General features: G+C 44.4%; 1 protein-coding gene across 1 annotated transcript in view; it reads left to right on the top strand.

Moving 5' to 3' along the window:
• ADAP1 (ArfGAP with dual PH domains 1) overlaps positions 1–14,209 on the top strand; it is a 424,297-nt gene that overhangs the window by 107,880 nt on the left and 302,208 nt on the right. The window contains exon 2 of the mRNA XM_078664923.1: positions 1,123–1,253. Coding sequence (XP_078521049.1) covers positions 1,123–1,253 — 131 coding nt within the window. The remainder of the gene's footprint in view (positions 1–1,122; positions 1,254–14,209) is intronic.

Below are 14,209 nucleotides of genomic sequence, written 5' to 3'. Positions count from 1 at the left end.
GGATGGTGTACTTAGATGTGACGATAATGCTGATTTATTTGAGAGATGGAGAGAAAGAGGAGAGTCATATAACTGATGGTTAGTGAACACGGGGTGGGCATACCATGTGTAATTCTCTCTAGTATAATATTCAGAATTTCTTCAAAATTACATGATTTGCCCGAGGAGTGTAATCTGGCATTTAGCGCTATTTTCTTAGTACAAAATTCACCTTAGCATCCAAAATTGACCTGCATTTTGCGTTAAGAAAATAGCACTAAATGCAAAAGAATATGAACCGCAGCAACTTTTCGGGCTCTCTAAGTCCAGTGCTCCTGTGCTCCTGTTGTAGGCTTTTTGCATCAAACTACTAGTTACACAAGCAGGTATAATTGTGTCATTTTCAGTAATTTCGAGTAACGGGGAATTACCGAAATTGCTCTGAAAATTCCAGACTAATTAAAAATAAGTCCAGGTGGTGAGGAGGAGCAGAATGGTGTCTCTGGAAGCTGGTGAGAAGGAGAAGATTGATGTAACTGAAATCTTTAGAGAAAGAGGACGGCGAAAAGAAAACAGTGATGTACAAGTACTTTACTTGTGTAAACAAATTGGTGCCAGGGCCAGGAGTCCACTGCAGCTTGCACCACACATTGCCCATGCCAGCACTGCCAATGATCGTACCAACACAACTACTAACCATCACATTCCTATAAGTGTGACAGTTCAGACTACTCCATGCCCGAAAGCTATAAGAATGGCTTGGGCGAGAGCTAATAGTCATTTTCAATCTATTTTGAATTAATAAACAACTGTTGTTGTGCTCATCTCTAAATTAGATAGACAGCGCCACCATGTGGCAGACTGTTACAAGCGCTGGTGTTGACTATTAAGTGTGGTGCCAAGCACCGGAAACCGCTGGCTCAAATTAAGTACTGGATATATCACAGACCCTGAGGGAAAGAAGAGGGTGATGTGTCTGCGAGATGATTAGAAAAGCACAGAAATGTATCCAACAGACCGATAAGACATTGTGAAATATAAGAGATTGTAAATCCTGGGTGAAAAAACCAGTGTGGAAAAGCCTGATTAATTTTATTTGTTTTTCAAGTTTAAAATATTGTCGTTTTGGTTCTTGTCTTTTAGATCCCGACTGGGCATCCCACACTCTCGGGGTGTTTATCTGTTTGAACTGTTCGGGAATCCACCGGAACATCCCACAGATCAGTAGAGTGAAATCGGTCCATTTGGACGCCTGGGACGATGCTCAAGTCGAGGTATGTACATGTTGCACTGAGGCATCGAGCATTTCTCCAAGATTGCGTCGATAACCGCCCTGCTCACCTTCCATCCAGTTCTGCACTTGCACAGGTACACGTTTTATGAGTTACTATGAGGTGAACAGCGTTGTGCATGAAGTAACATGTTCACAATTCATGAACAGGCCTGATCCTCTCTGGGCACAGCAGGCAAGCTGACTTCATGAAAAATTATTCAATTCAGGCTTTATTCGATTTATGAGTACATCATAAAAGCACAGTAAAAAAATATACACCTTCAAATATATTACATAACAGTCATTTAAAAGAACCTGATTTCCAGATACAGATAAGAGAGTTTAGATTTAAAAAGCATAATACCTCACGCTTTACCACTTTTCATTATATACACTTTGTAGTTAACATTATTATAGCTCCATAAGCAGTGGTCAATTTCACCTAGAATTCCTAAACCTGATAAAAAAAAAAAAAATAAGGCGACGAAGTCCATAATCATTCCATTATCCAGTAATTGTAATTTTATATATGCTACACGACATTGTCTTAAATCTATAGTTTTTAAAATGGGGATTATGAACCTTTTCCTTGGGACTGAATAATGAAAAATAATGTACACGTGGAGTCTAGGATGCTAAAGACGAGAGTTTGGTGGCATTTGGGGGATGCTTTGGATGTGCTCATAGGCTGGGAAGGCAAGATTGCCTCACAAAGGGGGCATGAGATTATGTATAGACCACACCCATAAGACATGGCTCTGGAGATGCAATCATTGAGGGTAAATGTCCTCCTATAAGGTATATCTATAGTGAAGTGCACTTCTTCCAACACCTGGGGCCATATCTTGAAAAGCTGCGGTCCTGCTCCTTTTTTTCACGCCTGAGTTGTCGAAAGTTCATATATATAAGAATTTCCTCCGAGTTAATATATCAACTTTAGACAGAATATGACAAACACTGAGAGAGGCAATTTCTGCTCACGGTTTCCGACCTGTGCTGTCTAAATTTTATTAAGTAAATCCGAGAATTTCCAAGATACAACACCAAACTAGCTCACCACCTCGTGATAGAGTCAATGATGTCCTTGCCAGCAATATTGAATATTTGGAAAGGGAATTATACAATTGTTTATATTCATTTAAATTAATCAAGAAATTTATGTATTTAGCTGCAAATAAGTACTCACAGATGGTTTGTGTTTATTTGTCATTACGCAACTTGTATCAGGGACACTTTTAATATTGTTCACAGCAAGCATAGTGTTCATTGGGCTACATTGAAGCCTTAATCAACCCAAGTGTTTGCTTTTTTTTTTTTTTTTTTAAATGAACATCAGCAAAAGATGCAAACATTGAGATCTACGGGTTTAGATATCCCTTTGGCCATGAGAGAGCTGTGAGGTTAAGGTTCAGGTTGTGAAAAATACTGCATCATTGTGGTAAAATGACTTTACAGTCCCACTTCACGCAGGTGCAGAAAAATGTTTGTGAATGTGTGTTTTAATTAATTATTTTACACCCACCAATTTGAATGGGTGTAGTCTATATTCATGGTAAATACCAATTCTAACTCATCCAGAATTTACTCAAAAAGATACACGTTTCCTCAAGGAATTCACTGCCCCCTTTTATGTTCTGTTCTGTAAATGTATTGTTTACCCTGATGGTGTCCCAAGAATGTGCAGCCATTAGGCTTGAAATGTGTGTTTAATTCAGGTAGACTAATGGGCAATTGAATTGACAATAAAAATTGATCGGAATTGTTGTCTTACTAGAACTATCAATTTACCGCTTGTCGACATTTCTATGTGCGTTTTGATATGTTACCCTCCACAGCATGAGGATACCCACAATCTCAACGGGGGACTCCTAGCTTTGCACCTCATGCTTGTTCCAACAAATCCTGGTCTTGCGCAATACTCCCCAGGGCCAACCATTGCGTGATGCCGCTGTGCTCCAGATCCAAACAGATTACTACAATTGGGGGTGTGCCAGGCAATGAAGTCCAGTAGAATGTATGTAGTATTAAAAAATCTTTTATTTCAAATTGTTATTTCATATGGCAGTTCAATAGTAAACAACGCTCAGCTAATGTTTTTCATTCCCTCAAGGGGAGCTTCATCTGGGCTTATAGAGTCATCAAGTGATATCCAAAAATTTAGTGGCCCATTGACCATTTTCTCTAGTGTATTGCACTGGAAAACCTTTCTCACACGCATAATAAGGCCTGCTTATTGTGAACCACAAAGACGCCCATCCGGTCACACTCCAAAGTTCTCCACAGCATGAGTACCTGAATAACTTGGAGCAGACCCTTTTGAAGTTGAAAACTTACTGTCCACAGGTGGGTCGGCGGAGCCTGTGAGTACTATTGTATGCAGACGACGCTGGACTCATGGCCAGGACAGCTAGGGGATTGCAACTCTTACTGAACTCATTTGTCCACTTTATGGAGAACTTGGATTCACTGGTCATCTACAACAAATCTTTTGTAATGCAAGTAGGTTCATACACTAGTAGACCTTACACTTTTGTGGTGAGGCAGACGCTGGTCCCTAAGACTGATGTCTTTTTATATTTGGGGGTAGTGTTTGATGCTGCTGTGCACTGGCGTCCCCTTATCAGTAGGAAAAAAGTGGACTTTGTTAGGGTCAACACTGCCATCTTTTATTTTGCATCTAGATTGGGCAATAGACCCATCGGGCCCTCTTGCAGATCTACAAGGCCAAGTGTCTCACTAAGGTGGCCTACGGTAGTGATATTTGGGGCTATATATGAGGCACAAGGAACGCCAAAGTGTCAAACATCTTTTTAAAACGTCTATAATGCTTACCGCAGTGTATCACCTCTATTGTAGTCCACGAAAAACTGGGGATGGTCTTTCTTTCTGATCTGTTGTATTACCGCCCCCTATCACTATGGATGAACTTGTGGCTCAGGGAGTGCATCACCCTAAGTAATGATATTTTAATTGACTGCCTTTCTCTGGATCATTATCACCGTATTCCCTGGCTCAAATACTTCAGGGACTGTTTTACGGATTTGGGAAGGGCTGATCTATTTACCAACCCAGAGAATATGTGTAGAAGAGATCAATGTAGGGTGAAGGAGAACTTCTTTAAAAAACGGCAGCTGGACAGGAAGGAAGGGGAGCTGAGGAAGTCCAGCGTGCGTAGATACTTTTTTATTGAAAACTGTGCCATCAACTGAGACTTATCTTCTAGGGCTTAAAAGTACCCACAATTGATTTTTACTGACAAAGTTCAGTTTGGACCTTTTTCATTATCTGCTGGCCCACCCGGGAGGGGCACATAGGGGCCAGAGTCTCTCTCCCTGTAGCTGCGATTGGAAGTCTCCACAGGACATGAGGCAGTTTTTTTAATGTTTTGCAGTTTTTGTGAGATTCCAAGAAAGCCTTACCTCATTCCTATTTTAAAGAAGTCAAACTTTAGACAGGTTAGACCTGTTTTTTTTTTTATTTTTTACAAATACTTTCCAGTAATTCTGTGCTATATGACCTTAGCTTCGTTGAGGTATGCGGTCAGGATTAGATCTAGCTGTGACTAATCTATACAACTGTGGCTGCCAAGGAATGTTGTGACTGTTATATATGATTGCTTTAGTTAGTGTCATAGCCCATTTTATTATCCCTGTAATTTAGGGGGCCGGCATATATGAAATGTACCGTTAAAGGCCTTCAGAACTAAATCCATACCCGTCTTGACTTTTTTTGGATATAGCTGGTTACATTATTTTTGTAAATTATGGGATATGGTAAGTGACCTGTGCCACCACACATCCTTTATATGTTGCATACTGTGTGGTTATAACTTGACGTATTCCTATTTTTCTTTTCGCCGTAAACACTGTTCATAGTTTTAAATGAATAGTGATGATCTCAAGAGAAATGTAGGTAGGTTGGATTGCATAGCGGACCCCTAGCCGAGGTTTTTGCTTTTTCCCCCTCCCTTCTGATTTTAACTCTTAATGTAAAACTATTACCAGGATGTTTTAGATTGGGGCGTGATGAAAGATATAATATGACCATTTTATGAACCATTTTTGTTATGTACTGGAAAATATATCATCATCTATTGTACTGTAATATTTTTTCCTTTCTTTGTACTATTATGGTCTATTTTGATAGATCTAATAATGTTTATTATGATGATGATGGGTACCTGGGCGTTGTCCTGCTTTATAAGACTTGAGAGACGACCATTCCATAGTCTTTGCTTTAATATATATATATTTTTTTTCAGAACAAAATTTATTGTTTTCTTAAGAGAGTTTGCAAGTAAACCACAGCACTCCGAACACCGGAGGGGCTGTGAGCATATAAGTAAAATGCACAGAATAGCAATCAATACAGTAGTCAAAAAAGAAGCACAATCACTATAGTTTTCCCAACCCCCCTACCCGGTATTGACCCCCCCCCCCCCCCCCCCCCCCGGTTCCCACCCTAGCCCCTTGCACAATGTCCTCACAGGTCCAAGAAATAAAATCATTATGAAACTAGCAATGCATACTTTCCCTCACCCCGGTTCTCAAAGCATCTGTACAGTATCTGCATCCCGCTGTGCTGGCGGCTCCAGCCACAACCCCCTGTACTCCGCCCATCTCTTCCAAATTTTGTAGTGCTTCCTGGGGCAGCCTTGGGCCTCAAACACTGGGCGCTCTAGTCCCATACAGTAATCTAATCCCGTTTTCCACACTCCCACCGGGGGGGGCCCTAGGGTCCTTCCAGGCTCGGGCCACATCCCTCTTGGCTACGGTAAGGCCGAGGAGCAGTAAGTGTTGTTTGTAGATGTTGCCACCCACTTGTTCCATAACATGGAGAAGGCCTAGCTGCGGTGTACGGGGGAGCCTCCAGTCCAATACTTCATCCAAGCAGTCCCAAACACTTGTCCAGAATCTCTCCAGTGCTCCACAAGACCATACGGCATGTAGGAAGGTGCCCACTTCTCGACCACATCTCAGACATTCTGGGGACACAATCAAACCCGCTCGCCATAGTCTCTTTCTAGTGTAGTAAGCTCTATGTAGATACTTGAATTGAATGAATCGTAGTCGTACGGCAACTGCTGCACCCCTTGGAGCAGCGAGAGCCTCCCTCCAATCTTCTTCCTCCAGCTCTCCCACATCTCCCTCCCAGGTGGTCCGCAGTTTGTCAAGAGAGGAGGAACAATGTGTAACCAACGATTGATAGATGTGGGATATTTTCTTTTCCCCCAATTCTCCCATGAATAGCTTAGCTTCCAGAGGGCTGAACTCAGGTAAGGAATCTAGTCCCTCCAGGGCAGGGGAGATGGCATGTCGGAACTGCAGGTATTTAAAGAACTGGGTGTGGGGCATATAATACTCGTCCCTTAGTTCTTGGAATGATTTTAGGGTCGTACCTTTCATCATGTGGCCTAGCGCCGAGATCCCTATTGCATCCCAGCCGCGGAACCCCTGCAAGGACACCAGAGCCGGTAAGCGACCATTCCGCCACAACAGGGTCTCCTCAGTCAGCCTTTTCCACCATCCCATGCGATGAAGCGCTCGCCTCCAGATCAGAAAAACCACCTACGTGACCACCGGGAGCCTCCTCCTCTTCCTAGCTGAATACAACAATGTATGTAGGGTACCTGGCTCCATCAAATACCTCTCCAGGGCGTAAGCCGGGTCGCCCCGATCTCCATACCACCACTCATTCAATACCAACAAGTGGGACGCCTGATAATAGGACAGGACATCCGAAGATGCTAAGCCGCCGCAATATGTAGAGAGGAAACAGGTACGGAGTGCCACTCTCACTGCACCCCCGGCCCAGAGAAACTGAATATATTTATTTTTGATGACGACTAAGGCATCACTGATTTTACTCTTATCTTTATCCCCAAATATTAATTCATTCTTTGCAAAAATTATATCTGGGTATTTAAAAATACCTGATTGTCTCCAGGAAAAAAACCTTAGCATTTCATAAATGTGTATGTCTGGTTCACCTCTGGTTGGAAGTTTAGCCCTCGTATGTAATTGTCATGCACTGGAGCCTGCTGCTCTTAAGCCTGGACATCGATTCATCTAAATATTACATGTAGCGTAAGCGACATCATGCACAAATTTAGCTTTGCAACAACCTCCTATTTTCTTCTGAGTGGCTTAAGGAAATGGAAGGAACAGAAGCTGCAGATAGGCAGATTCATAATGTATAGTTTACTTTCTTATCTTGCCTCTGCCTCCATTACCCTGGAGACCAACACTAGCATGGATGGGTTCGGTGTACCAAATAAAAACAGCTTTAACAGTTGATGCAACTGCCCACCCATACTGACACCCATGCTTACCGCATGAAAAGACACTGTCATCACTCCAGTATCCCTGTCTCTTTTATGGCTTGCGTTTGTTTGTAGGGAAACCAGCGAGATGTGCACTTCCACGTAGAAGTGTAAAAGAAAATTGCAGTAGATCATGTAGAACTACTGCATAGCGTACTCACCCTGCACATGCACAGGAGCATTGGTGATTACAGTCACCCGAGTCACACATGTAGTGGGATTCCTACCAATAATATTTTCATGTTTTTGTTTCCTTTCTGTATTGAAGCTGTGTTTCTGGGACTTGACCAGACACTTCCCTGACTTTATCATAGACCTAGTGGAATTATTGGTGTGCTAAGCTCTACCTGCCTATAGTTTGGAACTAAAGTGCCTAGAGCGCTGCATACCTGACTGTTGGCTGTGCAGCTCTGGAGGGTGAGAAGAAAAAAGCTTGAACGACCCACCCACAGCCAAGAGCGTCGCCAGCCTTGACCTTTGGTTGGGTTTAGAGAAGCTCTAGCTCAACCTAGACCTGCACCAACAGCTTAGTGACTTCCCACTGTCCTGGTTGTTCTCTTTATAGGTGATTGTGACCTCCTTATCTATTTACCTTTGCTGTCCTCTTTTAATGTGGCTCTTTCTCAGTCTCGTCGGGGGGATTCGGAGGGCATTGGCCAAATGCTTGCTTGGCTTTGACATTGCCTCCATTGCCATTCACAATGGGGTCATACTTGCCCACAATCTGTGATCAGAAAAGAGCTACACCTTTTTTCAATTTCCGAGGAGTTTATTAGGGCACAGGAAATGGCATCATATGTCTGTTGACCTAACTATGACATCACAAGAAATTACATCATTACCAACATCAAATCACAGCTGATATCCAGAGAAAGCAGCTGCTAATAAACAAAGACCACTCATTGAGTTATTGAGCTTTCTGGATAAAAGTGTGACTATCAGTCAAAATAATTCAATTGAATTGGACTGATCTTGCATATAGCGCTCATCTAGTAAGTGCCTTAAAATAATGTCTCCAGTCTTCAAGAATGACCAAGCTGCTCCCTCAAGTTGCTTTAAAATGCAGCATTTGTTAAATGTCGTATACTTGTAAAGCGCACAGCTGCCCCAGCAAAGGGGCTTCCCGGCGCTGTATACCGCTGGGGAACCCGTCCTGGCTTTCCCTGTGGGATGGTCCCTACTGGGAATCCCCAAGGTGGAGCCAGGCATCCCCGGCGTTGATGGGGCCGTTGTGGAGATTAGGAAAGGGGGGTGGTGATGAACAGAGTGTCTGAATTAAGCAGACCACTCTTACCCAGTCCAAAGATCAGGGCTTGATCCATCACCGTTATTTAGCTCACTGCCCCATCCCAGCTCAGAACCTGGCTATATGCAAATTAGTCTGTCCCTGGCCCAGTGCATCATGGGAACAGGGCAGACCAAACTACCAAGCCAATTCTTCACCAGAAAGGAGACAAGCTACCGGGGACCGGTTTCTGGCATTTCAGCCTCTTCGGCCCGGCTTGCTTGAATCCTGATGGAGCAGTGAGAAAGGGACTCATGTCTGAGTATACCCTGCCACACCTATAGTGGCCAAAAACGATTCAGAAAAGGGGGTGGTGATGAACAGAGTGTCTGAATTAAGCAGACCACTCTTACCCAGTCCAAAGATCAGGGCTTGATCCATCACCGTTATTTATCTCACTGCCCCATCCCAGCTCAGAACCTGGCTATATGCAAATTAGTCTGATCCTGGCCCAGTGCATCATGGGAACAGGGCAGACCAAACTACCAAGCCAATTCTTCACCAGAAAGGAGACAAGCTACCGGGGACCGGTTTCTGGCATTTCAGCCTCTTCGGCCCGGCTTGCTTGAATCCTGATGGAGCAGTGAGAAAGGGACTCATGTCTGAGTATACCCTGCCACACCTATAGTGGCCAAAAACGATTCAGAAAAGGGGGTGGTGATGAACAGAGTGTCTGAATTAAGCAGACCACTCTTACCCAGTCCAAAGATCAGGGCTTGATCCATCACCGTTATTTATCTCACTGCCCCATCCCAGCTCAGAACCTGGCTATATGCAAAAGATGAAGAATTGGCTTGGTAGTTTGGTCTGCCCTGTTCCCATGATGCACTGGGCCAGGGACAGACTAATTTGCATACAGCCAGGTTCTGAAACTGGGATGGTGCAATGAGCTAAAAAACGGTGTTGGATCTAGCCCTGATCTCTTGACTGGGTGAGAGTACTCTGCTTAATTCAGAGACTCTGTCCATCACCACCCCTTGTTGTAAATAGTTGTGGAGATTAGGCAAGCTAATGCCCAGAGTTGCCGAGTGGGACACCAGGTTAGAGTAGGCACCGAGGCGAGAATTGTCGAGTCCGCTGACCCTGGTCCACGACCCTGCCGCGTCGGGAATTGAACCCTGGTCCCGGGCCGACTTCTGCTCCCGGGTCTGCCGCCTCTAACCAGTGAGCCACACCACTCCACATTTCCCATGGATATTCTCTACAAATACAGTGGGACACCCCCAACCACCTTTGAAAGCAGTTATCGGAAGTACTTATATTTCCTGTTCTCCTTTTTCAAAGCTAGCTGTAATATTTCAGCATATTCCACTGGTGGGTCCATTGGGCACTCCCAATGCTTGTTTTATCTGTACTTCTTCTGCAGCATAGCACAGAAAGGATGCCGGGCCCTCCTGGCCAGGAAATCTATTCCCTTCTCTAAACCCTCTGAGGTGTTGGTTAGTGCAGTGCATACTCTGTTGCCGTAAAGCAGATGGCTCTAGGCCCAGGGTACACTTGTAATTTTTAGCCTCCATCCTGATATGGGCCACCCTCACATGTTCGTTCTCAGCCAGGTTGCGGGGACAACCTCAGTGCAGTAAAACACAGCACAGCAATGGAAACAACTGGATTAATATCAAACTCATTAGTGCCACATTCTGCAGGCAGCCATAGGTCAACAGCTTCTCATCTGCATCCCAGTGAGCAGTGTTCCCGCCTTCTCTGGAATGCCTGTACTCTTTTGTTCAATGGCAGAGTTAGAAGAGAGTCAAAGTTTGTAAATTTGTATAGCGCGGCCTATCACCCCTGAGGGTATCCAGGTGCTGTCCATGGGCACCCGGAGAAAAAGTGATCTTTCCCAAAATCACAGGATGTTGCACTGAACCCAGATCCCAAGTTCCCGAGTCGGCAGCTCTTGCCCCTACACCACATTCCCTACCCTCCCCAACAGTTTCAAATGTGCATTATTTTCTTCCTGTATACATAATGTGGAAAGCCACACATGGTGCAGTGCAAAACATGAGCACTGTCCCACCAGTCTGTGCAGTCTGCATGGGGGCCAGAAAACAGCACCAGACTGTGACCAACCCTCAGCCCTCCCCTCATGATCACTCATGGGAAGTCAATAGGCAGCTGTGGTATGGCTGCAATGGCTTATCTTTCTCAAACAGGCTTTATTAGGCTGAACTTCAACGTGTTCTTTTATTATCTTTATCGCTGTTCATGCGAAGGAAATGCCACGCCCACCCCACGCCCTCAACAAGCAGTAAGATGTTTAAATCCAAGTTTAAATCCGTAGATGGCAGGGCTGCCACAAAAGTGGTAAATTGGTAGGATTGGCTAGTATATGACAGATTCCTTGTAAACCATCTAGTGAATTCACTTGGCACAACCTTTTTTTCCAGTGGCTTTTCTCCACCTGGTGGAATATCTTCAGCGAGCGACATCATATAACCCCTAACCCCCTTTTCTCACATTGAGCTTCTCCTCCTCTTGATGTGTGTGCTCCAATGATACTAGTGCCCCTGGATCTCTGTGTCTTTACATCTAAATATTTTTGTTATTATTTTCAAATTGTGAACAGAATTAAGAAATACAAAAGCACTGCATTGCTTTAGCCAATATCTCATTGTTTGAACATACATATTGGTCAATAGGGATTTCTTGGCAGAGATAACACCCATTCTCGTAACAACTAAAAACATAAAACCTGCCCCCCTCAACTCAAAATGTCGAACCCTAAGCAGGGAACTGTGAGGATGTGGAGAACCAGCCCGATGTTAGCCCTGAAGGATAGCCGACAAGCTGAACACCTGGAGAGAGTTATGCACCTGTTCGGAGCCATCCAATCCTTTTCTAAGGAGGTCACCTGTACAACATTTGTCCCTGAACTTACCTCCCGGTAAACTCCCATTCCAAATCGAGCTATTTTTTTCTACGTATTTCTTACTAGTCCATAATCTAGTAAGTCTGTAAAGCCCTCTTCATACTGCACTACCAGGACCATGACTTGTTCCTAGAATGTGCATGAATCTAAGGACTTCTAAAGAGCTTTCCTCCAAACTTGACTGTGCACACTTCTCCCATTTATCGGGCAATTGTTTCTTATGACAATTCATGCCGCACACAAACATAAGTTATACTCTAGGCCAGGGTTTCCCCAAGTCGGCCATGGAGGCCCGGGCCCATGCCAGACTTTTAGCATATCCCCATTTAGATAAATGCAGTTATCTTAAAATCTAGCTTGGATCCGGCACGCCAGGGCCGACTTTGGAGAACCTCCCTCTAGGCTAGAAAAAACTAAATAGAGAGTAAAATGAAATCAGATGATTTTATTTTATGTGGCTTCTCGGTTTACAAATACATACTAAGCATTGGCTGTTATACCTCAAGGTTCTTGCTGTCTTGCTTGTCCAAAGATAGACGATAAACTGTTCTGAAATTATTGAGCAATTCCTGGTTAATGCAAAGTTGTATCGGTTAATGTTCCACTGAGAGCCGAGACTGTGATTATCTTGTGACTAAAGGTAATTTGTAATTGGTAATTTGTAAATCACCTATCTTCCACAAAATCCAAAACAGACTTGAAAGACAAGCTTAAAACTACAAAGTCGCAAAAAAGCATATAAAAAGAGGTTTTTGCACACCTATCCTACTGTCTATGATCAAACTCTATTGGGAGGCCAAACTGGATGAAAGGATTTTCTGCATATGGTCACCTGCTGAGAATGATTACTGAGACGGGTATCTCAGCTGACTGCTCAAATAATGTATCCCCATTGGCCTCCCTCCTGGGACTTGCCAAAACAGTTCGTATATTGTTTTGAGGTAAAATACAATTTAACAGCCCAAAGATAATTTATTTCCCACCCCACAAGATACAGGTTGTATTAGATATACCAAGGCCAGTAATGCTGTTAGCATTGTACTCACCCTTTCTAAAGTAAAAACTTTTAACAAAACGCCCCCAACACTGAAACCTAAAACCGGCCTCCCTGCTCTAAAACACCCCATCCCCCTGCTCTGAGCCCTAAATCCAGCCTCCCAGTGCTAAAAACACCCAAGCCTCCCGCCCTGAGCCCTAACACCTAGCCCTAAATACGATCCCGCCCCCAGCTCTGAACAGGGCCGGACTGAGAACAAAAACCGGCCCTGGCAAAGGGCTCGGCCAGCCCCCTGGGGGTGCTACCGAGCTCTTTGGCGTGGCCGGTTTTCGGCCGATTTTGTTACAGGGCCGCTTTTGCAGCTATGCTGAAAAAACGGCCCTGTAACAAAAACGGCCCCCAGGGCCCAAAACCGGCCCCCACCCTTGCGGCGCACGGGGGATTGCCCGGTGCCCGCAACGGCCAGTCCGTGCCTGGCTCTGAACCCTAAAACCTCCCTTCCAGCCCTAAAAACACCCCAGCCCACCACCCTGAGCCCTAAAACCCAGCCCCCAGCCTTGACCAGAAAACTACTCACCAAGAAGCATCCCGATCGTTCCCGTTCGTCTCCCCGGGCGGCCCTGCATAACTTGTCTGAATCTTGTCCAGGCAGGAAGTCACTCCAAGCATCCCCCACACCTCCCACCCCCTGCCCATTCGCTCCGAGTCTAGAGCGTTGACTACCTTTAACACACAAATGCCTTTTATTTTGTTGCATATTTTATATAGCGCGAACTCGTCCCGAAGGTATTGGAGCGCTTTACATGAGCACCGTATTTACATTACACATTCAGGCACGGGGAGATTAAGTGATTTGCCCAGAATCACAGGATGTGGACGCGACCCCGAAGCTCGAACCCTGGTTTCCTGCACCAGCGACGGGCGTTTATGCCGACGGACCACATCCTCTCCCTCCTCCTCTTTACCGCCTTTGCAACGAAAATCATTGTAAAGGCATGCGTGGAAAGTCATACTCGTTGTTAAACCATGCGTTGTAAAGGTAGTTGCGTTGTAAGGTGCTCATTGTAACTGTTATGCGTGGTAACTGCTGCGTTGTAATGGCTGTTTTCCTTAAAAAATAGTATTAAAAAAAATAAATCACTTCCTTGAAACCGCCCGGCTACAAAACAGAAAAAAAAATGTGGACCTTTCACCCCAGTAGATGGTGAATAATTGTTACTCACATATGAACCATCAGGGCTCTTACAACTTAGAAGCTCACAGGCAGAACTGTGGCTAAGCCTTGGAAGCAGATCACCAGGGCATAGAAATGTTGGATTTAGTTAAAAGTACATTGTGAATCGTCCACAGCTGATGAGATCTGGCACAGTTTAAAAGCAGATGGCAACCATATGAATTCAGTAATTGAAAATGTTTGACACTGAGTGGCTCGTTGTAGGGAATGCTAATTTGCTACATGACATAAAAGAAAGAATGCTCGAATT

This window comes from Lissotriton helveticus, chromosome 10 (assembly GCF_964261635.1).
Source record: "Lissotriton helveticus chromosome 10, aLisHel1.1, whole genome shotgun sequence".
NCBI lineage: Eukaryota > Metazoa > Chordata > Amphibia > Caudata > Salamandridae > Lissotriton > Lissotriton helveticus.
This window is presented reverse-complemented; position numbering and strand designations above follow the sequence as displayed.